Source organism: Fusarium oxysporum, chromosome 1, assembly GCF_000149955.1.
Source record: "Fusarium oxysporum f. sp. lycopersici 4287 chromosome 1, whole genome shotgun sequence".
Lineage (NCBI taxonomy): Eukaryota > Fungi > Ascomycota > Sordariomycetes > Hypocreales > Nectriaceae > Fusarium > Fusarium oxysporum.
Window position 1 is genome coordinate 1,930,961 of NC_030986.1, and position 23,818 is coordinate 1,954,778.

The 23,818-nt window shown below is 49.2% G+C and overlaps 9 protein-coding genes across 17 annotated transcripts; 5 read left to right on the plus strand and 4 right to left on the minus strand.

Moving 5' to 3' along the window:
* Positions 1-226: 226 nt before the first annotated feature.
* Positions 227-786, minus strand: FOXG_17807 (uncharacterized protein). Its single transcript, XM_018397793.1, has one exon. It carries the CDS (start codon positions 568-570, stop codon positions 262-264), a length of 309 nt encoding a protein of 102 aa, XP_018231739.1. The 5' UTR covers positions 571-786; the 3' UTR covers positions 227-261.
* Positions 787-793: 7 nt separating this feature from the next.
* Positions 794-3,294, plus strand: FOXG_00103 (uncharacterized protein). The gene is made up of 3 exons (XM_018376208.1): positions 794-863; positions 926-1,710; positions 1,765-3,294. The coding sequence occupies exons 2-3, from the start codon at positions 1,337-1,339 to the stop codon at positions 2,849-2,851; spliced, it is 1,461 nt and encodes a 486-aa protein (XP_018231740.1). The 5' UTR covers positions 794-863; positions 926-1,336; the 3' UTR covers positions 2,852-3,294.
* Positions 3,295-3,411: 117 nt separating this feature from the next.
* FOXG_00104 (protoporphyrinogen oxidase) lies at positions 3,412-7,254 on the plus strand. The gene is made up of 3 exons (XM_018376209.1): positions 3,412-3,947; positions 4,004-4,606; positions 4,660-7,254. Exons 1-3 carry the CDS (start codon positions 3,489-3,491, stop codon positions 5,383-5,385), a joined length of 1,788 nt encoding a protein of 595 aa, XP_018231741.1. The 5' UTR covers positions 3,412-3,488; the 3' UTR covers positions 5,386-7,254.
* On the minus strand, positions 5,582-9,215 carry FOXG_00105 (uncharacterized protein). The gene is made up of 3 exons (XM_018376210.1): positions 8,494-9,215; positions 7,255-8,441; positions 5,582-7,197 (listed from the first exon to the last, which is right to left on the minus strand). Exons 1-3 carry the CDS (start codon positions 8,971-8,973, stop codon positions 5,805-5,807), a joined length of 3,060 nt encoding a protein of 1,019 aa, XP_018231742.1. The 5' UTR covers positions 8,974-9,215; the 3' UTR covers positions 5,582-5,804.
* Positions 9,216-9,327: 112 nt separating this feature from the next.
* FOXG_00106 (glucose-6-phosphate 1-dehydrogenase) lies at positions 9,328-12,372 on the minus strand. 5 transcript variants are annotated; one of them, XM_018376211.1, is made up of 7 exons: positions 11,885-12,372; positions 11,640-11,712; positions 11,545-11,565; positions 11,145-11,489; positions 10,153-11,092; positions 9,992-10,103; positions 9,328-9,915 (listed from the first exon to the last, which is right to left on the minus strand). In XM_018376211.1, exons 1-7 carry the CDS (start codon positions 11,890-11,892, stop codon positions 9,912-9,914), a joined length of 1,503 nt encoding a protein of 500 aa, XP_018231743.1. In that variant the 5' UTR covers positions 11,893-12,372; the 3' UTR covers positions 9,328-9,911. The 5 variants fall into 5 exon arrangements, with proteins under 5 accessions (XP_018231743.1, XP_018231744.1, XP_018231747.1 ...); XM_018376212.1 differs by having other exon boundaries at positions 9,969-10,103; positions 11,885-12,269; XM_018376215.1 differs by having other exon boundaries at positions 11,545-11,712; positions 11,885-12,269.
* Positions 12,290-13,737, plus strand: FOXG_17808 (uncharacterized protein). Of its 2 annotated transcripts, none has more exons than XM_018397794.1 (2): positions 12,290-12,745; positions 12,795-13,737. In XM_018397794.1, exon 2 carries the CDS (start codon positions 12,872-12,874, stop codon positions 13,256-13,258), a length of 387 nt encoding a protein of 128 aa, XP_018231748.1. In that variant the 5' UTR covers positions 12,290-12,745; positions 12,795-12,871; the 3' UTR covers positions 13,259-13,737. The 2 variants fall into 2 exon arrangements, with proteins under 2 accessions (XP_018231748.1, XP_018231749.1); XM_018397795.1 differs by having other exon boundaries at positions 12,290-12,724.
* Positions 13,738-13,934: 197 nt separating this feature from the next.
* Positions 13,935-16,082, plus strand: FOXG_00107 (60S ribosomal protein L33-A). The gene is made up of 5 exons (XM_018376216.1): positions 13,935-14,637; positions 14,745-14,754; positions 14,919-15,014; positions 15,072-15,172; positions 15,233-16,082. Exons 1-5 carry the CDS (start codon positions 14,613-14,615, stop codon positions 15,328-15,330), a joined length of 330 nt encoding a protein of 109 aa, XP_018231750.1. The 5' UTR covers positions 13,935-14,612; the 3' UTR covers positions 15,331-16,082.
* A 1,865-nt stretch (positions 16,083-17,947) lies between these two features.
* FOXG_00108 (uncharacterized protein) lies at positions 17,948-23,309 on the plus strand. Of its 4 annotated transcripts, XM_018376217.1 has the most exons (4): positions 17,948-21,153; positions 21,218-21,301; positions 21,354-21,470; positions 21,522-23,309. In XM_018376217.1, the coding sequence occupies exons 1-4, from the start codon at positions 20,874-20,876 to the stop codon at positions 22,211-22,213; spliced, it is 1,173 nt and encodes a 390-aa protein (XP_018231751.1). In that variant the 5' UTR covers positions 17,948-20,873; the 3' UTR covers positions 22,214-23,309. The 4 variants fall into 4 exon arrangements, with proteins under 4 accessions (XP_018231751.1, XP_018231754.1, XP_018231752.1 ...); XM_018376220.1 differs by having other exon boundaries at positions 17,948-21,301; XM_018376219.1 differs by having other exon boundaries at positions 19,174-21,153; positions 21,218-21,470; positions 21,522-22,860.
* Positions 22,690-23,447, minus strand: FOXG_00109 (uncharacterized protein). Its single transcript, XM_018376221.1, has 3 exons — positions 23,235-23,447; positions 23,039-23,130; positions 22,690-22,989 (listed from the first exon to the last, which is right to left on the minus strand). Exons 1-3 carry the CDS (start codon positions 23,327-23,329, stop codon positions 22,862-22,864), a joined length of 315 nt encoding a protein of 104 aa, XP_018231755.1. The 5' UTR covers positions 23,330-23,447; the 3' UTR covers positions 22,690-22,861.
* Positions 23,448-23,818: the final 371 nt, after the last annotated feature.

Below are 23,818 nucleotides of genomic sequence, written 5' to 3' on the forward strand. Positions count from 1 at the left end.
TCTCGTTCACGTAGCAACGTGCTAAGTTAGTGCTAGAAAATTGCTAAAACCAATACTTGATAGCACCGGACGATATCTTGACTACGACTGTATGTATACCGACTATCCAGGCGGGCTTCAAATCCTTTCCTTGAGTGGTAGGTACACATGGGTGGCAACATGTTGTCTCAGCCAACCCCAACCCCCCTCCGATTTACCTAGGGCTGGGTACCTAGACTGGTAGACTCGGGGAAAGCTCCAAAAGCTGCCACCTGACATCAATCAAGGCATCCAAAAACTGTAACAAAGCAATTGATGGACTTCGAAAGGGGAGAAATGTAACCTTGGGTGGTAATGAACGTTAACATTGACCAAAGGATGGTGCTGGCTAGCAGCGTAGATGCCCTCAAAAGTCCAACTTGACAGACCCCCAAGCCTCGCTAAGTATCCGAGGTAATGGATACCGGTGCATGTTCTCAGTCTGTAAGGAAACAAGCTTGAGTAGTACAAAGATACAAACGTCATTCCTGCTCTCAGATGACTGAGAAAAGAGAGGTGTTCATAATGATTCCATAAATAAGGTAGCTTCATCTTAGTGGAGGAGGGAAGAAAGAAGTATATCCTTTCATCAGAACAACAACCAACATTTCCTTACAAAAGCCAACAGCTGATGTTAATAAAGTACAATAAAGAGAGTTCCATTGTAAATGCCACAAAGGCATGACTAATCGCATGTACTTCTTATTCGTTGGTCACCGAAGCTTCTGGTCCGTGATAGTGTATCATCTTTTTTTTTTTTTTTTTTGTCGCGAATGAAAGAGCCTATTTGTTTGATTAGCAATAGATAACAGTCCAAATAGTAGCACTGTTCACTGCGATTGCACGTCAGTGAATGGACAAGTGGAAGACTTTCAGTTGTGCTAACTTTATTACAAACCGAGCAAAGTCACACCTGCATGAACCACAGAACAATGACTGATCGACCTCATCACGTGACTCCACTGACCCGGACCCATTCTTGACGACTTCTGCGTCCCTCAAGCAGACCTTTGCCAACTTCATCTCTATCTTCAATTAACCAAAACCTCGCTCCATTGCTGATTCGTGCGACGTCGCAACATCAACAGATCACCCCACATCTAGCGACTCGACGTCAGCGCTCTTTGCTACATTGCGACCAGGATCTAGCTCACGCGACGCGATTTATTTTACTCTACCTATTCCAAAAGACGCGTCCCTGACTGAAAGCTTCGCCTCCGACCCTACTTCACGGCGAATTCTTCCGCCACCAAAACTCACCTCAGTCTCACCACATAAACTACTCATTCCCCCGACTACGACTGCGCACTCATCCATTATGCCCATCGAAATCAGCCTCAACACGCCCCTGGCTGAGGCTCTTAATGCCGCCATCCAGCCTAAACTCGTCGAGGTTGGATGGGGAACTGGCGGTGCCGATGACTCCGCCCTAGCAGAGTATATTATACTCATGCTTGTGAACGGAAAGTCGCAGGACGAAATCGCTGCCGAACTCTCGGGAGATCTACTTGGCCTTGGCTCTGACGATCCCAGCACTCGCAACTTCTCTCAGTGGCTCTTTGAACAGATCGATGCTCTAAATGCCCAGGTTAACGGTGGGGGCAACGCAGCGCCTGGTACAAGTCAAGACGCAATAACAGAAGGCGATGTGGATACAGACATGAATGCTGGTGATGTGTCAGAATTGAATGCGTATGCCAACCCCATCATATTACCCCGTATCACCAAATCACTGACTTCTACAAGACCTACCGGCCCACGCTCAATGCGAAACGGCAACCAGCGCGGGGGACGTGATAAGCGCATGTTCGGACAGATGAACAAAGCCATGGACCGAGCTGGCGATTCTGCACTTCACCGTGTTAGAGGCCAAACAGGAAGCGAACGTATCAACACTCATGGCCGTACACCGCCAAATGGGCCTAGAACAGGCCGGGGTGGAATGGGACGACACAACAACCGCACTGCTAACCTTCAGGCTGGTCTCGCTAACATGGCTGCTGGTGGTCCTCAGGCGCAGTGGATGATGCAAGGTGGCCAGCCCAACTCTGCCGAGTTCGCCGCTATTCTGGAACAACAGAGCCAGATGATGCTTCAAATGCAACAAATCATGTCCAATGGTGGATTCCAGGGTGGATATGGACAGCAACGCCGTGGAGGAAAGTCTCTATTCGACCGTACGCAACACCCCGGCAGAGGTAACTACCGCAAGGGTTTCAACGACCGACAAAGCGGCAACAATGCTGGTGTCGAGGGTGAGGGCGAGGATGTCGACATGTCCGGCGAGAAGCGCGAGCAACTGAACCCGGACGAGACGGTTTGCAAGTACAACTTGAGATGTACCAACAAGGACTGCAAGTTTGCTCACCAGTCACCCGCCGCTCCCCCTGGAACATCGGTTGATGTAAACGATAACTGCAGTTTCGGAGCTGCATGCAAGAACCGAAAATGCGTCGCGCGACACCCTTCACCAGCGGCCCGTCTGGCCCACCAGAGCGAACAAGACTGCAAGTTCTTCCCCAACTGCCAAAATCCTCAGTGCCCTTTCAAGCACCCATCAATGCCCCTCTGTCGAAACGGCGCTGGCTGCACAAATGCCGACTGCAAATTCACTCACGTCAAGACCAAGTGCAGGTTCAACCCTTGCCTCAACCCGAACTGCGCTTTTGCGCACGAGGAAGGCCAGCAAGGTGGCTTTAAGGACAAGGTCTGGACTGCTGGCGAAAGCACAGAGCACCCAAGTGAGAGAAAGTTTGTGGACGACCAAGCTTCCGAAGAGCTCATCAAGGGGGAGGATACCGAGGTCAAGCAGGAGACTGATGTCATTGGTTAAATGAAAAATGAGAGGAGGAAAAGGGAGATAGATTGATCGAAAAGAGATCACGATACCCATGGTCAAAGTCCCTAGAGGCCGAGGGACGGCAAATATGCGGCCTTGATGAACAGAAAAGCTGTGGACGAAGGACATGTACTTTTACGGTTGCTTTGTAATGTCTATGGCCGATGTGGCAGAGCATGGAAGGGCGTTTGGGGGTTTGGTATTATTTGGTTGTATTTTGAAGCAGCCCAAGCCATCTTGTTTAGTATCATATACATAGAGGCCAAGAAGCAAAAAAAAAAAAGGCCAGCAGATTGCGCATCATGATGCCTCAAAGCGGTATGCGCGATGGGGAGAATGAAAACGACAGGTTTCATGGCTACAATGATTGTTCCCAACCATTTGTGATATTGTAATCTCATGATTCGCTAAAGAAGACTTTGCATATGAATTCAAACATCTAAAATTACCTGCCTTGCAGTATAGGATTGGTAGTCCTTTCTCCGCGGTGTTGATGACGCACACGGAAGAATGCCGGCTCATGGCGCGGGACCCTTGGTTCAACACTCCACCATCTTTCGATCTTCCTCTTCCTCGTAACATATACTCATACATACTCAGCACCTCGGCCATGGTCAATTGATCTCTAGCAATGAGTCGCCGTCGAGCAGAATCTACGGCTGTAGCTCTCCTGAGCTCACCAGCGAAATCTCACCTCCAACTGCCCCTCCGACGTCTTGATGGCATCCGCAGCCTCAGCACAAGCTCGGCACTGACTCGGCGACGACCCATTGTCGCGTGCAATTACACACAGTCCTTCAACAATGGACGGACATTTGTTTCGCAGGCGAAGGACGCGAATATTGCAGTCTTGGGAGGTGGATTGACGGGTCTCACGGCGGCATACTACCTCGCAAAGAAACTCCCCTCGACGGCCAAGATTACATTATACGAATCGAGCGATAGATTGGGAGGATGGATCAAGACAGATAGAGTACCGGTTGATATTGAGGGGAAGAGCGGTACCGTATCTTTTGAGCGCGGTGCTCGGTCGTTGTCTTCTCTAGTTGGCAACACATTTCGCTTCGATGACCTTGTTCTCTACGATCTGGTGAGGACATTTGCTGCAGCACCAAAAGGGCGCCCCGTTAACATGCCACACTCTAGGCTCTCGATCTTGGACTCGTTATCAACTCGCCTAGTCAAAAGCCACGATATATCTACTACCCAGACCATCTCGTTCCCATGCCCCCCAATGTTAGCCTCTTCGATATCTTCCGTGAGCCGCTCTACCTTGAGAGCATCGGTGCCAGTCTCGGACTCGGTATCAACTCTTTGCGCAAGAGATATCTCCCTTCCAAGGATTACTCTGTATCTGAATGGCTCTACGCCGTGAGCAACAGCCGAAAGGGCGCAGGTACCTTGGCTTCAGCCATGATGCATGGTATATATGGCGGTGATATCGACAAGCTGAGCGCTCGCTGTGTTTTAGATCGCGTGTATTGGGGCTGGTACCTGCCAAACCCCGGCCTGTCGGCGCGCCCTATGCCTGTGGCTGAGCAGACTCTCCTCGAAACTCTGGGCCAGGACAAGCAGATTCAGAAGATGGCACTGGAGCCAAGGAGTGTGCTGGTGGACTTTGGCGACAAGGGCATGGAGTCGCTGCCGCAAGCTCTATCTGCTGCCCTACGGGAGCAACCGAATGTCACTATAAAAACTGGCGAGGTCGTGCAGGATGTCGTTTATAATAAAGCTAACCAGCAAGTTCATGTAAGATATCTTCCCCTTATGGCCTGGTCGATGTCACTAACAGCGTATGTCAGATTACCAGTTCCGACGCCAAGAACAAGCCCAAGCACAACTCCAAGGTATACGATAAGGTCATCTCAACGCTATCTGCACAAGATATTGCTCGTCTCGCAGGAGACAAACTCCCTTCGCTCTCAACAGCACACTCCGTCTCTGTCATGACTGTCAACATCTGGTTCCCTCAAGAAAATCTTAAGCCTCCTGGTTTCGGTTATCTTATCCCCAACTCCGTGGCCCCTGAGCTTAACCCTGAGCACGCTCTCGGTGTCTTCTTTGATTCTGACGTTCAGACTCGCTCCAAGGATGAGCCTGCTGGTACCAAGCTCTTCGTCCTCATGGGCGGCCACTACTACGATCGTCCTGATGTCACCCCCCCTACTGAGGAAGAGGCCATTTCCCAAGCTCGCAATCTACTCGAGCGTCATCTCGGCATCCCGCGCGGTGTTCCAGCTTATGCCACAGCCAATTTTGCTAGAGAGTGCATCCCTCAGCACTACGTTGGCCACCAGGATCGCCTGCGCGCTGCGCACACCGAGTTAACACAGAACTTTGGCGGGCGTCTTGCTGTCGCTGGTGGTTCCTTCACTCGCATTGGTGCTGTTGCCAGCCTGCGCGCTGGCTATGATGCTGCCGCCGCGGCGAAGGAGGGCCTTGAAGCTACGGGCCTGGAGTATCTTAACGACATTCAGCAATTTGCTGTCGTTGCGACTTCACAGATCCCTGTACGGCATTTTAAGTAGCGGGGAGTAATGCATGTATATACTTTGGTGATGGAACGACACCAGAGGTGTTTTAAAACGGAAGTTTGAACCTATTGGGACAAAAAGCTGTATTATTACTTGAGGGGCCATAGAAAGATGTAGGTTACTTGTTGCAGCTAGATGCAACAGCAAGTCAAATCCTTTACAATTTTGTCTAATCAGCGGTTTTGTTGGCCTGAACCGTAATCAATATAGTGGTATTCCGTGTTCATATAGAGGTATCATTAAGCTATCACAAAAACACACTCATCCGCTTTGTTTAAACCCCCCCCCCCCCATTTCGCCGCTCGTCTAATGATGATAATAAAATTAAAAAAAAAAAAAAAAAAAAAAGAAGCCCCTCCAACTCCATGGTTGATGGAAATTAAGCTCGTCGTAATATGTCCAGGTTGTTTGTTTTACTCCAAGATGACCACCTCCGAGTTGTTTTGGGAAGTCGAGCCAGCCAGTGGCCGGATAGCTTCGTCGATGGCTAGAAGAAGACCGATGATGCCATTCTCTGGTCGGCCTGTTGCTCCAGTGACGAGACCGCTCCAATCATCCCCCTTCCCATCCCAAACGGGCTTCAGTGCTGCAGAGAATTCATCATTTAAAGAAGGCCAGCCGCTGGAGGGAATCTTCCGCTCGATATGCCACCATGGCTCGCCTCGACGCTGCTTGATTTGGCCAAGGAATGTGATGCTGCGCTGGACCTGTTGGTTTCCAGGGCCAGTCCCGGCAAGGAGGTACTGAAATGACATCTCATCCGTTGAATTCATTATAAACTTGAATCGTCCCTGACGACGGGCTTCGATATCTGACCATGCCTCCCTGATCTTCTTGAAAGCTTCCATGGTTGGCAGGGACGCGGGGAGCCAGTCCATAAGAGCCCCAATACCATTCGCACCATTGACAAGCTTTTGCATCAAATCAGTGACTGGAAGATGAGGATTAGTCTCCTGCACCTGGATGTCAATATCATTGTTGGAGAGATTCAGTGCCACTCTCCAGAGACGCGAAACCTCAGCGTCCTCAACCGTCTGTGATGCTGGAGGTCCATAAGAGAAAGTCACCTCCTTCAAACTCACTGACTCGGCCTTGATAAAGCCCCTCGCCTTATCCAATGATTCAAAGAAGCTGACAAACCGATCCACGGCTTTGACCCGAGCCTTCAGGTTCTCCAAGATAGATAGTCCGATATTTGAACGCATTCGTAAGCAAAATTCGCCCGTTCGCGCTTTCCAAGAGACATCACGACCAACCATGTGGCCCTTGAGCATGGCGAACTTCGTAGGTTTGCGGACCTTGATGATAGCATCGGAAATGCACATGAAAGAAACATCTGAGATGGGGCCACCTGCACCAGAGGCTTCTTTGTCTACAGGCTCAACCCCCTTGAACCTGATTGAGACAATATCGTGCGCCCATGGTTGCCTGGTTGAAATGCCCGGTGTGGAAGCAGTTGGCGCAACTGGTCCAAGCCTAGCAGTCTCTGTACCAGCGTTGAACTCATTTGCAGCCTTTGCATTATCCTTCTCTGCCATGTTAAAGACCATGGATGGGAAGATGTCTGAGAGAGAGATTTCGAGGGTCGGGAGTCGGACCTGCTGGGGAAGAGACCAGTTTCTTGTGTCTTGCAGTAGGAACTTGATGTTGTGCCGATAAAGCTCGTGTTGGTCCACTGCCTGAGCAATCATACCAGTCGCGAACAGGGTTAGGTTGTTCCAGAACTCATCTTCAAGATGAGGATAGCCCTTATTGAGAGGAAGCTTCGATGACAAGCGATTCGACTGTCCATTTGCATTTCGGCTGCTATCAAACATGTTAGTGCATTGCAAACACAACGATTGCTACTTTATCCCAACTTACGCATCAACAAGCCACCAAGCATCCCCGCTCGGACTCAGCATGACCATAACAAACCAGTTTGGGTCCCAGCCAGTTCTCTGAAGCCAAATAGTTTTGGTCCATTCGCGGGTATTGGTCAAAGATCTCAACTCGTCCTTGCTCAGAGGACTCTTCTTGGTATTCCAACCTGTCGTGCTTCCGCGGCGAATAAGCTCATCTTCCATGACTCCACATCTCACATTCTCCAAGCATGTTGCGCCGTCATCTGCCGGATTCTTTCCGTTATTTAATAAATGCTCATGTTGAATAGTGAACTTCGAATGAGGCTTCACAGCGAAAACACCAGTTGTTGGCTCCACAAGCAAAGATGCGCTGTCTTTGTAACCGACCTGCATACTTAAAAATGAAGTCGCGGGATCATCGTGAGAGATGTTCAAAATCATAGCAGCATCTCGATTTTGGAAACGAGGGAAGGCCTGCAATCTGCTGTGTATGCTGCCCAAAAGGAATTCAACATGACGGCCAATAACCGTCTTCAGAAGGGTCTCGGCTGATAAATTGTCGGCATCGAAAGAGATATTCGTGTCCTTCACCTCCTTGTTGTCTCGATACCATTTCGCCATCAAGTGACTTGACGACTTGGGGTCAGGTTGGCCATTTGGCTTCCGACCGCTGTTGACGGCGATTAAGATCCAACTCTTCGGACTACCAAGCTGTGCGCGCGAAGTCCAATATTGAATTGCCAGCGCTCGATTGAGTGGCTCGACCTTGAGTGTTCCCGTCCATGAACCTCTGCTAAGACGAATTGCTTGTCTCTTGAGCTCGTTGAGCTTATGTGTGAGGACCAGTTCGTGTAGGAATTGATAACAGCCTAACAGTCCGTCTTTGCTGAGGATATCATTTACCTGCCCCTCTAGATAATTCTTCAGACCGTCAGGAATCGAGGATGCTGCTGGCTCAAAAGCGAACCGGAAGTCGATGAACCAAAACTGTTTCTCGAAATCTTCGTCTGCGATTGTGAGATCAACCTCGAATTCTCCCGCAACTTTAAAGGTTACTCGGCCGGAATCGATTTCGTAGTTTCTGAAGTGATATGGGATCTTGTCGAAATCTTCGAGGTTAAGTCGCAATGATAGTTGAGTATCGAGATCGCTGATCCATTGAATTTGTTCCTGTCGTGTTAGGGGGGGTGGCTCGATATAGGAGAGCTAGTAGCAAAGTCAGCTTGATCGCCGTCGTCTCGCGATGCGCAAAACCTACATCAGGCATCCAAGCGGCCTCTCCAGTTGACAATACCTGGAGGGCTGTTTTCAGGTCAGGACTTGGCATTCTCGCAAATGTCAAATCCCTTTTGACGTGACCCATAACATCCAGGGCTCCGGAGAACAAGACCTCTTGCCCTTGGAGGTGAAATCTCAGGTCAATAAGCTTGCTAACCATGTCGGCCTTTCGACTCCATTCTGTAATAACAAGCGCTTTGACCCATTTCCGATGCTCTCTCATAGCAAAGTTCAGTATCGATGTCTTCTTGGCGATATTTTCGCCAGATCCGTCTTCAACGTCGCTGTTCAGTACCGTCGAGTTTCCATTCATGGCGGCAGCAGGCAAAGGCATCTTTGCCAGTGCGGCAATCTGATCTTGGAGCGCATTGTGTGTCGATTGCGCGAGTCGCGTGAGAACCTTGGAGAGTGGTATATAGCCCTGAGTGATGTGGACTATTTCGCCGGCAGGATCGCTCATCCTGGAGGAGTAGGTGGTTGGTTGTAGTTGTTGATATCAGGGCGAGGTTGATGGCGAGAAGTCTTCAGAGGCGCTGGGGTAACGAATGAAGACCTGCCAGGTCATGTGAGAAGGTGCGCGCACGAATCATACATAAGGTTATAGAGTTTGGCGCCCTAAATTCTATTTTTTTTCGTGAAGGATCGTCTGTGTACGAGGTGTTGTTTCGTTGGCTAAATCGTTTGTTCACTTTTGGAGGAGTCTTGATTGCTGCTTCATTTGGCCGAGCGCTCGACACGCCTAGTCATGTGATAGGCCAGGCACAACTCAGCACAAAGGCTTTGGGGGCAAAGTAAAAGTTGCATAATCTGTTATGCACGTATTCATTAAATTTACCATCGTCAGTAGGAAAATAAAGAGCGTTTCTATAGCAAGGTAGATTTTGTGCTTAGTTTATTTGGCACATACAGTATGTCTTTTCTTATCTTGAAAACACATTGATGATGACACATACATCGATATTGATGCGCCTCCGTAATATCCATGATGTCTTTATGCAAGCCTACCGTGTCTTTCAACCCTTTGACCGTTTAACATCTGTGGCGTCCACGGCCCAAAACCACAGCCTATTGAAGTATTGGTAAGACAGGGCACAAAGAGCCTTGGTATCATGGCTATGAAGTCATTTCTATCCAAACTGGAAATGATCAATTCAAGGTTGAAATTGAAATTTTCATTTGATTGAGCGATTCGTAAGCAATGAGCCAATCCCCCAATGTGAACGCATCTAAAAAGTTCCCAGAAGCAAGTGCCCATCATTATGTCGCAAAAGTTACGACAACAGTTTCCATCGTTTTTTTATATAGAGTAAATCATTGATTGGTGTTTTGTTGCCTCGTCAGGCTTGGATATCATAGTCCGAAATCGGTCGTGACTCTCTCATTGTACGGGAGGCGTTATTAGCTACAAGAATTAGCAAACCGTTTCTGTAATTCGTCGCACCCAGACTAGCCTACAGGATGCAAGTTATTAAACTTACAACTTGTTAGGAGCAGCAGCATTGGTTGTTGGCCACTGGTAGCCAGCAGCGTCGCTGAACTTGTAACCGTAGGAGGAGGTGAAGTCGTCCAGAACAGCAGGACCACGAGAACCTATTAACAACGTAAGTAAAACTCAGCATGCCTCGTACTAGAAACATACCGTAAGGGTACTCCATGGGAATAATCTCCTTGTTGTCATCAAGGTAGTGGAGAAGAGGGGTGAAGATGCGCCAGCTGGCGTCGAGCTCGTCGTCACGGACAAAGTTGGACTGGTCGCCCTTCAAGCAGTCGAGGACAAGCGACTCGTATGCCTCAGGGATTTTGAGGTCGGAGAATCGTCGTCGATAGGTGAGATCCAGCTCGGTAACAACAGTTTGCATGCTGAGACCAGGCAGCTTAGAGTTCATCTTGATATAGACACTCTCATTGGGCTGAATGCGCATAACAAGCTCGTTTCGGGGAATGTCCTTAAAGATACCCGATGTGACGTCCTTGAACTGGATTCGAATCTCGGTCTTCTGCTCATTGAGAGCCTTTCCGGCCTTCATAATGAAAGGTACGCCATCCCAGCGCTCGTTCTTGATGTAAGCAACGAGTGCACAGAAAGTAGGGCATCTCGAGTCCTTGGGGACAGTGTCGTCCTCACGGTAGGCGGGCTTACTACCGTCAAGAGACTTACCGTACTGACCAATGATGACGTTCTTGGGCTCAATGGCTGGAATGGCACGGAGAACGCGAACCTTCTCATCGCGGATATCCTCGGCGTTGAAAGAGATGGGCCTCTCCATAGCCAAGAGAGTAAGGACCTGGAGGAGATGGTTCTGCATGACATCACGAACGATACCGAACTCGTCAAAGTAGCCCCCGCGACCCTCGGTACCAAAGGGCTCCTTGAAGGTGATCTGGACGTTGTCGATGTGGTGTCGGTTCCACGTGGCGCCGAGGAAAGAGTTGCCAAATCTAAGAATCAGAATGTTCTTGACCATCTCCTTGCCCAGGTAGTGGTCAATTCGGAACAGTTCCTGCTCGTTCCAATCAGGCTCGAGTGACTTTTGAAGCTCTCGGGAGCTGGCAAGGTCCTTGCCGAAGGGCTTCTCGACCTGCGGGGATGGTTAGCCCAACCTTTATCATGATGAGGGTATTTTCACACACAATCACACGCGCGACACCATTCTTGGGGTAGCAAATCTTCTTCAGGTGCTGTGAAACAATGGTGAAGACACTGGGGGGCAGCGCCATGTAGAAAAGACGGTGGTTCTCGGGGCGGCCCTGCTCAACCTCCTGGAGGTGCTGCTCCAAACCCTGGAAAGACTCATCCTTGTCGTACTGACCCGAGACGTAGGTGCAAAGCCCGGCGAACTCCTCGAGTTGCTGCTCAGTCTCCTTTGTGGGCGTCTTTATGTATGACTTGATGCGTCGAATGTATTCATCGTGGTCCATCTTGGTGCGGGCATATCCGACAATCTTGACATCCTTGGGCAGGAACTGGTTTCGATACTGAGGACATGTTAGTCGAGAGAAGAGCGCTTTGTCGACTGGACTAGTCACTTACAAGACCGAAAAGCGCAGGGTACTATCATGCAGCAAAATCAAATATGTTAGCACAAGCACATCGGTATGTGAGGGGCAGTTGGGGGAGCTCCCCACCGTCTTCTTTTTCGCCAGATCACCAGAAGCGCCGAGCACGACGATTGTCGTGTTCTGCTTGAGCTCCATGCATCTAGAAGAGAAATTGTATCAGTAAAGAAGTTTTTCCATTTGTGGTGTTCGGACATTGAGGCGTGAGGAGACGCGATCGTATCGCAAAACGCTCAGCGCGAGCATGATAGCTCGCAGCTAGAGCGCAAAGTCATGGTGGGGTTTTTGGAAGTTGATGTTGAGGGAGCACCTACGGATCCATTGTTGAGGTTCAAGTATGGACTGGGGAATGAGGATAAGCTGTACAAGACAAACGGGAGAGTGGAGGAAGTATGAGAGAGATCTGGAAAATGGAAATGGAAACGGAAAAGGTGACGAGGTTTTGGGGCCTGGCCAGGAAGGTTTTATGACGACGGGAGCGTCCAATGCCCGCCGCAGACCTGAGCACAGCAGCTGGGGGAGCTAAGGTAACAATCCAAATCCATCCACCTTCATCGATAGGTGGGATCCCTGCGTGAGCGATGGGGCTATGATGCAGTCGGGTCCCTAAAATCCAGAAGTGAAAGTCCCTAAAAAAGAGTGGGTGGATAAAAAAGTGTAGGTCCGTCCACTGAGTTACTTGACATGGAGGTATTCACCTCACAAGGTCTTGACTGGATCCGGTAATCAGGAAGCCATGGTGATGAACTTTGAATTGGTTATAGTCATGAATGTGTACTATTAGGCGGTGTCCTTGCGAGGGCATCAGTCAGACGCATAAGGTCGGTAGCTGTCTGTTCGTCTCGCGTAGCACAAATGTACCAGCGGCGATTCTATCTCCGGGCTCATCACAAACTATTCGCTTCTATTTTGCCTAAATTTTGCCTAAATTTTGCCTACCTATTTACACTTATGGAGTCCTTTTAAACTGACACTGAATCCATCCATTCTTCTCTCCCGGGCCAATTGCTTCAGGCGCAAGCGGTCGAATCGTTTCCGTGCTTTCGGGGCCATGCTACGCAACTCAATGTCTGACTGGATCTGTCGCGGACTTGACGTATGGTGTTTCCACACACTTCAACCCAGCAACCTCTCTGTGTTTATTTGTCTCAGCAGTACGTTACCAATATTCATAAGTATCAGCTCTTTCCTCCCCTCTCATGTCATTTTGTGATTCATGACCAGGCCCGCATCAACACAATGGCAACCGTTGATAGGACACCCAGACTTGTCCATTGCACAGTTTGATTTGTGCCGTGAGCATGACGAAGCATGATGCTTCTCCAACTAAACAATCCGACTTCTTTGTCAGCTTCTCCGGCATGCCCGGGCATCGATCCCTCACCGAGTCCTGTCCGTCCTGGCTTCGGCGGCGGTGGCGGTCCCTGGATTGCCTAACCAGCGAGCCGCCTAGCCCAGCGCAATTCTACCTATTCTGCCGCTCCCCCAACAGGGACACACCAAGGCCCACCGAGCCTACGTACAATCTGATTATCAAGACATTGGGGTGTCGGTGTTGTTCCCGTCTTTCACACACGGAGCGTCGTCCGTTACACGATGCCACTGCCGATTCCGGAAAGTGTAATAAGCATACTCATGTTGCTAATATTGATGTACATAGATCAGTAACGCTCACTAATAAAAGATGACGCTCAGATAGAGAAACCCCCAACTAAATCTCGTAATCTGGCGGCAAGCACGTAGACCAGAATCCGGTCTCACGGCGCAACCGCGGTGTCTCAGGATCTTCTCCATAGTTGTTAGTGATGGAAGTCTGTGACATGCAGCGCTTCGACTTGCCAGACAGGTCCACTGCAGATCCCTGGTCCCAGATATGTATCACCTCGACTGAGCAACTCCCAAGGTCTGCAAGCACCGAGAAACAATCTCGTCGATAAACTCCGATCATCAGATAGCCGGCTAAGAATCCGAATCTCTTTTCTTGCACTCCTGCCCGTGACGGGCCAATGTATTGATGAATCGCTTACTCGGTAATTATATAAGGTGTTCACAATAAATTATAGACCAAAGGCAATGTGGTCCAAGAGCGTAGTATCGCAACAGGTAGTCATTGGATAGCCGTTAGCATGCCAATGACATTACTTCCTCCTCTTCACTTAACTTTAACATAAAATAAAAAAGAACTCACATGTACAAAATGGTGAGCTCCGTCAATATCTTTGATGAGCTCATCTTGACCTGGCTTGCTCGGACACCAAATTCCGAACCACTTTGGTGCCAGGATCCACGAGCGCCTGCTCGGCCCCTCTCTCCCCGGTGTCGGCTTTAACTAAACCCCAAACCTTCACCAAGAAATCATTGGGGCGGGAAAGGTGAATGCAGGAATGATTCCATGCAACTGCTAATCAAGAAGTCCGGTTAATCGAAGGTAGTCAGCTGTCCTGAGGGAATTTATGGCATGGTACTTGAAATATATTCTACCCAGCCACGAGAGTCAACGTTGTTGAGTTTCTCGTGTCAACGTGTCACTTGAGAGAGTTGGAGAGAGCTTCAGATGTTGGTTGACGTCCAGGCTTACCCAGGCTCAAGCTGGACCAGCATTGCCACTAGGTACCTCTACGCTCATAGGTATGGACAATTTACACAAGAATGATAATGAGAATACTGGCACCACTTTCACCGGTTAAGCCATTGTAGAACGAAGTGTCTTCAAGACACAATTGATTCAGATTCATGTTCGTCATCCAGGATCAGCCCAGAATGTTTTCTTCCTGGGTTGGTGGTTTAAACTAAGGTATCTGCTAAAAACAGTAGATCAAAATCGTGAATGCACTAGCCACAACAGCCACTTCTTGTCCGCCGCAAGTGGTCCAGCACGTGATTTCTAGGGTTGACCAGGAAAGTGCGATTGGCGCACCCTCCCCACTCCACAGATCAATCACCAAACACGCACCTCACCAACGCGAAGGTCTTTCGTTCAAACAATCAGCTATCTACTAACCGCAGGTTGTTTGAGAGGACGGAAGTCATACCACAGTCAAGATGCCTTCAGAAGCCGGTCACCGACGTGAGTTTATCCCGCCCGCCAGAGAAGCGACGAGCGCACCGACTGGGCTCGACTCGCAAATTTGGAAATCTTAATATCGATGAATTCGTTGCTAACTTTGCATATAGTATACGTCAAGTGAGTAAAGCCTCCTGTCAGCCAGCCTGTCACGCATGCGATATGAGAAGGATGTACTTGCCTAGACAAGTGCGCACTCTTCAGATTTTCGATATCGATATTCCGCGAAGCCACGGCACGAACACAACGAGCGACAGAATTTTGGACTGACGATATTGGTTTAGGGGACGTCACCTGAGCTACCAGCGCTCTCGTCACACCACCCGCCCTGCTACCAGCCTGATCAAGATTGAGGGTGTTGATGACACCAACGCCGCCAAGTACGTCAACATGAGAGGAATGTCCCCAGTCGGTCTGGATACTGACATTCGTGATAGCTTCTATCTCGGCAAGAAGGTTGCTTTCGTCTACCGGGGCCAGAAGGAGATCCGCGGCACCAAGATCCGCGTGATCTGGGGCAAGGTCACCCGACCACACGGTAATTAATACTCGACCCGGTGAACGACGACATGAACAATCATCTAACGTATCTCTGCAGGAAACTCCGGCGTCGTCCGCGCCAAGTTCACCTCCCCCCTTCCCACCAAGTCTTTCGGTGCTTCCGTTCGTGTCATGTTGTACCCTTCGTCGATATAAAAAAAGGGCTTCGGGCTGGAGTTGGTAGTGAGGGCGGTTCTCATTTGGCTGCATTGGTCGAGGCAAGGATAAAACATATTGCCTTGCTTTGAGGCATTGAATTCAAAAAAGACGTCAAATCCCAACCCCCGAAAAGGCTCTGCACACCTGAGCACCTTCGTCTTGATGATATAACTTCATTCCCCTTTCATGAAACGGTTGGCGGAACTCGATCTCGCCCAGGGCAGTCCACTGGGAGGGGCTTCAGCGATGGAATACTTTTTGGTGGTTGGGATTCGGGACCGGTGTTCGGCTACGGTCGTGAATAGGGTACAAGCGAATCATTGATGAATGCCAGGTCCAGGGCCTCTATTACGGCAGTACACAGCGTTCCTGAAAGCTGGATTGTGATTTGACTCGTGCGGGGAAGTTTTGAGCCATGGTCGGCGTCTTATGATGAATCGGAAACTGCTTTTGAAACAACACTTCACAACAACCTCTAATGGCTCAACTCGTTCCCCATCTAACGGCTACGCAGACTCGGATACCTGCGTCGGGTTGCCTCGACGTGTTCTATGTAATGTGATATGCTGCCATATTGTTCGTAATATGCCATAACTCTATGAACGCATTCCACTTGCCTGCTGCTTCCACCCACCTAATGATCCTGGCCATATTGTGTATCTACTCGAACCAGCAGAGACCCATGATCCAGATGCTTCCGCCAGATGTGGCTCGGCCAATGTACTAAAGATAAACTCAAGGACACAACTCGCTATTGTCACACAGCTTCGGTCATGCTCAAGCGAGGTATATCACCATTGATAGATAATCACAACAATACAATAGGTGAGAAGCGTTGGACATGATGTAGAGGGGAGTGACGGGCGGATACAAATCCGACATCCTTGGTCAACGATGTTCAGTTGAATATTCTATGTTCAAGACTCGTACTCATATCATCCAGCAACATGTAGTGAACCTCGCTTGTAAACAAGGAGAGCGGTTCGACCAGTCTTCTCGTAGAGTCTGCATGGGGAACTTGTAGGCTCTAGGAGAACCAGGCGTAGGAAAACTGTATAGCATCGCGAAGCTGAACATTTGGCAACATCATCGTGAGTATGGTTTCTCATTCAGGTAACTAAGGTATAAATCATATGTTCGGGAAGAGGAAAGGGGTTTTTCAATCATGATATCAACCCAAGTATCAATATCAAGGGCCTGGTGCAGCAGTTTCACAGCATAGGATAACACATATACGAAATGCAATAGCTGTGATATCAATATTGACAATTCATTCGCCGCGGTAATATCCCGTCAGGGCAGATCCAATTACCTTCCACTTAAAGATGCATTGGCGTCTAGGATATTGGCGGCGGTCGGATCAACCTGTGTAAGTTTAAGCCCTACACTGCTCACATTATGAAGGTTCTCGGGAGTCAAGTTGCCAGGGCGAAACCGTTGCCGTTGAAACGGGACGGTCTGGATAGAGAGCACCCGTGGTTAATGGAAAATATTCCGACTGTATGAAGGCTGTCAAGGGGTCATACAACTACCGCTACTGTTTCCTCCATGGACGGCGTATTTTTTGCCGTTCCAACCTCGAAGAGGATGGTTGTCGTTAGGCCGGCCAGCAAGATCAAAATCGTATGCATGATAACTGCAGCTTGAGTCACTCGGGCATACTATCTGGAGTCTGGAGGCGAGCCAAGCAAAGCCAGAACCGAACTCAGTATCATCAAGTAGCAAGAAGGATCGTTTGGCCTGTGTGGTTAACGGCGCATTATGCATTGCGTTGGGGCCCAGCCGGAAAAGCCGGCCAACCATAGGAATTGTGTATGGCCAATACAGGTATTTTGAGTTCAAGGCATTGTGTTCAACGACGAATGTCTCGGAACAAAGAACCAAGGTTCAAATCCCGTCCCTCCTTGATAGCAAGTGTGTTTCACTGGGCGGAGATGGGGGATAAACAGGGCAGAGCAGAGTAGAATCGCGTCTATGTTCCAATATCAGCTCTACTATCGTCAGCTCCTGAGATCTATCCGCGACCTACAGTAGGACCGCTATCATCCACAACCTATGAGAAGCCGCCGCTCTATTTTAGCCTAGACGAAAACTCAACATCGATCGTCTCGACTTGTTTTTTTGTTTTAGCGCCTATTTTGCAGACCATATCTTTAAACTTGTCCCATTTGGTAGAAACACTAATTCCATGTCACAGGATGGGCAATTCGACAAGAGCAAAATGCCATACATATGCAGTCCAGATCCTCGCCTCCAGGCCTCCCTCAAAATCTATCGACTGAGGTGTCATACCTTAGGGGTTGGAGTGATTAAGAGTCCGGCAAGCTGACTTAACAAACCAACCAGATAGCAAATTTATCAACTCATGGAGGGTAGGTAGGGTCTGTCGTCTTTGTAGCCAAGCAACTAAACGAGCTTGGGTCTTGTGCCTTATTCGCTGGGGCTTTGCATAGAGTCTGACAGCAAGTTTTTCACAAAAATGGCGTTTGTGCAGCGTCCAAGCCGAGTTGGACAAAGGGCCGATCAGAAGGAAGCATCGAGATTCGAAATGGGAACCCTAAATGTGGCTGAGCTTGCACCCGACATAATAAGTATTGGTACCGCACCGTACCATATCATGATGGATCCATGTTGAAGAGACAACGCCGGAGATGGTGTGTGGGAGCCACTAACACGAGATAAAACAGGGGCGAGACAACCATCGACAAAGTCAAGATGACCTGGGAATTGCTGAGAGAGGCCTATAATAGGCGGTGATTAGTTACTAGGGCTCCATTCTCAACCTAATCCAGCTCCCCAGCCTCCCCTGCCTTTCAAGAGCCTGTGCTGTCGACCGACCGACCACCTTTTTCTACCTACCTCTAGTGCTGCATTGCATCGCACCACAGGCTACAGCTCAACTCAGTTCAGCTCACACAGCATGGGACAAAAATGCATCTGATCAGGTATTCATGCACAAACACGGAGCCTCAGAAGTCAAGACGTGGCATGGCATCAATAGCGCCATCCAGATGCCCGTCATGGTTCTTGGCTTTAGTCGGTCGAAACCAACTTTCTGCAAATATAATGGACTACTAATGTTAGAATGTGTACTGCGTACAGAGTGGGATATCTGACGGGATGGTACCGCCCATTGTCCATTGGAGGAGCCATTGAGTTTAATGGCTTAGCCTTCGGCTTACGACGATTACAGTGAAAACCATAAAAGTCAACATTATCAGCTACACAGGGTGGTAACTGAATTATTAGCCTCGAATGAGAATTCAAGGTACCGAACTTTGGTGCAAGCGGTTGCAACTCTGCAGCTATCATTCTCCCCCATTGGGCCACAAAGCTCCTGTATCCTCGTAAATGGTAAGCAACAGATGCAGATGCAGATGTACTGTATGTAGAGAGCCTGTCTGCATGTCGTGGCTGTCACTGCAGTAGCCGGGGAGGAAGGGGAAACGACGCGTCATGACCTGGTAATCTGGTGTGTCTCGATACTCTCCGAGTATGGCCTAGGGAAGGCCTCTCTGCCTAGGCTCTCGTCTTCAAAGGTGCTGCTTGAGATCTGATACAAACAGTTTCGGCAGTCGTAGAGGGCTCTATGTTGTAATGTTGAAGTTGTACGCGTATGCAATCGCCTCCAAATGGCCCTAGTCTGTGTATCAATTGTTCATATATACCAATATCGGTGTGGTGTTGAGCACCAAATCGTTCCTTTGGTTGGTTTTCATTAATGGAGTCGGCGAATACGGGAGCTGCGACGAAGCCGATTCCTACCAACTTAAACACGAACATCCCATCCCGACCGATGGGAAGGTGCCCTACTATCAGGCCTTAATAGAAGCATATCACCTCACTTAAAAACCTCTTGGCCTCTACGTAGTTTCCCCTCATTCTTCCTAAAAAGCTTCCTCACTTTTCATCAAGCAAAGATCTCGCATTCTGACTCTCGCTTCCTCTGCCTGCTCTTTGTTTGTCTTTCGTTTACTGGTTTGTGCTGAAGCTATCATCGATTCAAACCCATCTACAGTGGCAGATCGCTATTCAATAACCTATCAAGAACCTACCTAGACATCTCACCTGCGCATTCACGAGTAATTGATCAACGAGCAGGATCCCACTAATAGATCAACGCTTCCTCCTACGACTTCTACTACACATCGGCTATCCCCAGGTTTCCAACAAACTGCATCTGGCTTCGCGATATTAGCTCGATATCCAATCGAATCCCCAGACTGGCTTATACAACACCCTTCGAAATCTCCAACTCCGTTCCGTCACCTTTTTAGTGACTCGACAACACGCGAGGCCCACTATCGGCTGGACCCCTGTCCATCAAAAACGAGCACTATTGAGAGTCTCAGCAGCAAGCCACTCCGGACGATTCTTCCGATCAGTTTCAACGTGGCACGGCTCAATTCCCCTGAACTTCACGCCAGCCGACACTAGAAATTTCTAATTAATAGTGACGTCAAGAAAGTAAAGGTAATCGCCCAGGCCCAACGCAAGCACTTACGAAGCACTGGACTTGTTCGAAGATCCCTTTTCCGACGGATACCCCAACAAAGTGATAAAAAAAGATCAATCAAAGACGAAAGGGGATAAGCCCCATACTCAGGCACTACCAAAGAAACAACAAGCAGACCAAAAAAGCGGCAGTCACTTTACGAAGATCAGCCCCCAGCACGCCGATCCCACATCATTATCACGCAGCCACAGGCATTAGCATCAAAACGCACCCGGCGCCGCTTTAGCTCGCTTTTGAACACGGCCTGATAAAGAAAACAGCGATTCGCTTTCCCACATCCCGGTCAAATTTGTTGTACTGTTTCGCCGCCAGTGACAAGGGCAAGAACTCGGTGCCTCTCTATACATCGCATCGTTCTTTTGTGCTGTTGTCCGGTTGTTCAAAATTAAAGTACCAGTCCAGGCCAAGACCACAGCGCCAACGAATGATCACATCGTCCCGCGTACGAAGTCAGAGACCTGCAGCCACCGGCGACACATCTCACTTCTCACCTCACTTTGGCGTGCAGAGTACGGTATCATCGCCTTGTCTCCTTAGCCACTCGTTCTTTATAAATCCTGTTGTACCTGGCTCTTCTCTTGCAGTACAGGCGCCCGCCCACGAGCCATCCCCACCCCTTCCTATCTACTGGGATCTTTTCTGATACGATACGTACCCCCAAACTCCGACGCAACCGGGCCACACTATTGCTCGAAAGCCCCAGCCTCTCATCACAGCTTTCTACGCCAGCGACTCTTAATAAATCTCCACTCCCAATATATTCATCCCAGGATCCACGACAATTGCTGCTCTTCCTTGCTAGTAGCCGTTTGGTCTGGTTTCGGTCTTTTCTCCCCGACCGCGTTGCTCCTTGCAATCTCCAGTTTCTTATCCACAATCCCCATCGCATCGGTCGATTGCCTGCAACTCTCCGCCCGCCTTATCACGCTGAGACTCTAATCGCCAAGAGCCAGGGCCTTTCTGAGATCCATTGCGGCCAAGCACCACATCAAATAAAACAGTCGCCCCCCCAAGCGCCGCGACCATGGCTACCTCCACTGAACAGTATCGCCAATATCCACCGCCGCCGTCGAATTATCCGGCGCAGGATCATCAACAGCAGCAATATCAACAGACTGCCCCAGTCTCGCCGCGCAAAGGTTCGCAGAATCCGCCTGCCCACAGCCGAACGTTCAGCTTTCATTCTCAAAAGTCGCATAAGAGCTCTGGTAGCAAGGACTTGCAAGAAACCCACGCTGAGAAGGAAGCGAAGCGTTTACATAGCAAAGCGGATCCCACGTTAGCCATAAGCGAAGCAGAGCCATGTATGTCAGGACATCTCCTGAGTCTACAACAGGAAGTTCAGGTCACCTACTAACACCACAACAGCTGCCATCGCTGCCATGATGACCGAGTCGAGTTTTGCCCCTCTGCGGTCCATGCAACACAAAGATGCCTTCGGAAACTCTATCGGTGCGTAGGTTCGCTAGCATGCACAACATGACACCACTGACAACTCATATAGCGGATCCCGACAAATCGAACCCGACTCGAAACAGATGGGAGCGCCCATTAGACACTATCCGTAGTTTCGAGGCCGCAATCGATGGTGGTTACTCACGCAAGTCTCTCTACCGAGCGGGTAAGTTAGATGTCTAGCATCAGATACAGTCAACTTATTAACACCGCACAGAAACGGATTCACAGGCCAACTGGAACAGGCGGAATAGTTCTTATAACAGTCAGCCTCGCTTCCCTCGCGACAACTACTACAACAACCGCCCCGTTTCCTTTAGACCGGAGAATCAATTTGAGAATGGGTCTACCCGAAGCAACTACTTTGATGGGCAAGCTTATAGCAATGGCTTTGGCACTGGCCCATCTCGGCAACGGATGTCTAGAATGCAGTCTGAGCCACAGTACCAGAGCGACCACGATCAGAATATCTATCCTCTCCCCCACAAGGACCGATCATACGAGACGGTGACTTCTGCTGCGGGTAGTGGCAATTCGGATCACGCAGGCTATCAGACAGACCCTACGAGCAGCGACAACAGCTCAATTGATCGGACGATGCCGGCTAAGCGCCGCGAGCCCTTGAATGAGCATGCGTCCGGCTCATATCAGCCTCAGCATCCATACCAGTCACGCCCTTGGCCAGCATCTGGTTCTGGTGTGAACAATGAGGGACAACCTCAAGTACTACCACCTTCGCATTCGCAGCCTCCTACGACACAGGCTCAGGCCCCAATTCCACCGCAGAAACAGAAGAATACCCTTTTGAGGAGGACATCAACTCAACAGTCGGCACACCAACCTCAGCAAGCAGCTAACGGGGACAAGCGCAAGAGTTGGTTTTCTCGCAGGTTCAGCAAAAACTCTTAAAGAGCCAGCGGTTCAGTAATGACTGTCAACGTTTGAAACGAACACGAAACAAACCTTATTATGCAACTACTTTCCTTTGTCGATACCCGTTTTCTTTGATATTCGACGTCGAATGGCACGATCGAACAGTACTTGAAGCGCCTGTACTATTCGACGGATTTTGCGATGGCCCCCCGGAGTATGCTGCCATGCCTCGTGCTTCGTCCCTCTTATAGGGCAGAGCGGCAGATACTGTTTAACTTGGGTCAAATTGGTGTACAGTTGTGACGATACGGTTTATTTTTTCCCCCATGGGATAAGGCGAAGCACTTGAGTTTTATTACGGAATGGTACATTAGCAAACGGAACTGTACGAGGCGTTGGCAGGTTAGGCCTTGTGTAGCCAACCCTTTTGGGGGTATCCTTGAGGAGCAGGGCAGAGGATGGATCTACCACCACGATCATCATGAATTATACTCACACTTGAGACGTACATAGCATATACACGTGGCTGTAGAGGTCATCCAGGCATGATGGTCCGCCCAAGCTAGCGAGGCATGGTCATGAAGATGACCCGAGAAAATAATTGAGACGGTTGCCCCTGAGACTCTTCTTTTGCCGGATAGAAATTTATGAAAGAGTGAATCAACTTTATATATGACGCTGTGTCTACTTGTCCTTCTTGCTCTCTGGCTTTTGTTTGTCCGACTGATCCTCTTTCATAGCTACAATAATGTATCCCACAAGGACGACATTGGCCAAGACAGCAGCCAAGCCACCAGCCAGAGAAGAGTTTCCTGTTTGTGATTAGTCTCGATGATGACACGTCGGGGTAAAAAGATATACCACGAAAGACGGTATTAACAGTGAGGAAATAGGAACCAATGGGGACCACAATCATGGCAAAAGTGAATGCTAGAAGCTTGTAGATAACTTGGCTGTCAAAAGTGTCAGTTTAGATCGATGCGATCGATGTAGTGTACAAGATGAGATAGGTGGCAATAATGGCAGTTTGAATAAGGTAGATAAATAGAAAACTTACCTGGGAACGGCAGGAGCAGTACTGGAATTCTCATCAATGGGATCATCCTTATCAAGGAAGGTCTTTTCAGTAGCAACAATGCGTCGAGTGGCCATTTTGAAAGTGTACAAGAGGCGGCTGAGGCTCGGTATCGTCTTGTGTGCTGTAAGGTAGTCGAGTTGAGGATACTCAATTGAGCTGTGAAGGTTAGAGGTGGGTCCCCACTTGCACGTGCGACTAGGTGAGCTTGAGGATAAGAAGCACTTAGCACGAGATGATCAACACGCGCCATCAGATAGAAAGTGTGAAATTTTTTGTTCTCACAATGAGTGAAGGTCGATAAAGAAAACCAGTATTCGTCTAATTGCCAACTCAATCAGACTATCTTTGTTTTTCTTCCCTTACTGATTCAATTGACTTCTTACGACCTTTCTTTCATTTTATGTATCAAACACTGACGCGAAGCTGAAATCTCACGTGACTTCGTGATGCAGTTGATGCGGGTCGCGTTAAAGATTTGAGGGCACTTCAAGAAAATATCCACCTTCACTCGCTCACTTCACGCCCCTCCAGGATTTGGATTGGGATCCCCTTGGCACTCGCAA

What these genes read in the sequence shown, in the direction of transcription:
- FOXG_00104 (XM_018376209.1), top strand. Translation starts at nt 3,489, where the DNA reads ATGAGTCGCCGTCGAGCAGAATCTACGGCTGTAGCTCTCCTGAGCTCA. An exon ending in ACCTTGTTCTCTACGATCTG is followed by an intron (nt 3,948 to 4,003) that starts GTGAGGACATTT and finishes GCCACACTCTAG; the next exon opens with GCTCTCGATCTTGGACTCGT. An exon ending in AAGCTAACCAGCAAGTTCAT is followed by an intron (nt 4,607 to 4,659) that starts GTAAGATATCTT and finishes AGCGTATGTCAG; the next exon opens with ATTACCAGTTCCGACGCCAA.
- FOXG_17808 (XM_018397794.1), top strand. Translation starts at nt 12,872, where the DNA reads ATGACGAAGCATGATGCTTCTCCAACTAAACAATCCGACTTCTTTGTC.
- FOXG_00107 (XM_018376216.1), top strand. Translation starts at nt 14,613, where the DNA reads ATGCCTTCAGAAGCCGGTCACCGAC. An exon ending in GATGACACCAACGCCGCCAA is followed by an intron (nt 15,015 to 15,071) that starts GTACGTCAACAT and finishes CATTCGTGATAG; the next exon opens with CTTCTATCTCGGCAAGAAGG. An exon ending in CAAGGTCACCCGACCACACG is followed by an intron (nt 15,173 to 15,232) that starts GTAATTAATACT and finishes GTATCTCTGCAG; the next exon opens with GAAACTCCGGCGTCGTCCGC.
- FOXG_00108 (XM_018376217.1), top strand. Translation starts at nt 20,874, where the DNA reads ATGGCTACCTCCACTGAACAGTATCGCCAATATCCACCGCCGCCGTCG. An exon ending in TGCCTTCGGAAACTCTATCG is followed by an intron (nt 21,302 to 21,353) that starts GTGCGTAGGTTC and finishes CAACTCATATAG; the next exon opens with CGGATCCCGACAAATCGAAC. An exon ending in CAAGTCTCTCTACCGAGCGG is followed by an intron (nt 21,471 to 21,521) that starts GTAAGTTAGATG and finishes AACACCGCACAG; the next exon opens with AAACGGATTCACAGGCCAAC.
- FOXG_17807 (XM_018397793.1), bottom strand. Translation starts at nt 570, where the DNA reads ATGAAGCTACCTTATTTATGGAATCATTATGAACACCTCTCTTTTCTC.
- FOXG_00105 (XM_018376210.1), bottom strand. Translation starts at nt 8,973, where the DNA reads ATGAGCGATCCTGCCGGCGAAATAGTCCACATCACTCAGGGCTATATA. An exon ending in AGGCCGCTTGGATGCCTGAT is followed by an intron (nt 8,442 to 8,493) that starts GTAGGTTTTGCG and finishes CTTTGCTACTAG; the next exon opens with CTCTCCTATATCGAGCCACC. An exon ending in GCTTGGTGGCTTGTTGATGC is followed by an intron (nt 7,198 to 7,254) that starts GTAAGTTGGGAT and finishes CATGTTTGATAG; the next exon opens with CAGCCGAAATGCAAATGGAC.
- FOXG_00103 (XM_018376208.1), top strand. Translation starts at nt 1,337, where the DNA reads ATGCCCATCGAAATCAGCCTCAACACGCCCCTGGCTGAGGCTCTTAAT. An exon ending in GATGTGTCAGAATTGAATGC is followed by an intron (nt 1,711 to 1,764) that starts GTATGCCAACCC and finishes GACTTCTACAAG; the next exon opens with ACCTACCGGCCCACGCTCAA.
- FOXG_00109 (XM_018376221.1), bottom strand. Translation starts at nt 23,329, where the DNA reads ATGGCCACTCGACGCATTGTTGCTACTGAAAAGACCTTCCTTGATAAG. An exon ending in ACTGCTCCTGCCGTTCCCAG is followed by an intron (nt 23,131 to 23,234) that starts GTAAGTTTTCTA and finishes CACTTTTGACAG; the next exon opens with CCAAGTTATCTACAAGCTTC. An exon ending in TGTTAATACCGTCTTTCGTG is followed by an intron (nt 22,990 to 23,038) that starts GTATATCTTTTT and finishes AATCACAAACAG; the next exon opens with GAAACTCTTCTCTGGCTGGT.
- FOXG_00106 (XM_018376211.1), bottom strand. An exon ending in ATCTGGCGAAAAAGAAGACG is followed by an intron (nt 11,566 to 11,639) that starts GTGGGGAGCTCC and finishes GCTGCATGATAG; the next exon opens with TACCCTGCGCTTTTCGGTCT. An exon ending in ATGGTGTCGCGCGTGTGATT is followed by an intron (nt 11,093 to 11,144) that starts GTGTGTGAAAAT and finishes CCATCCCCGCAG; the next exon opens with GTCGAGAAGCCCTTCGGCAA.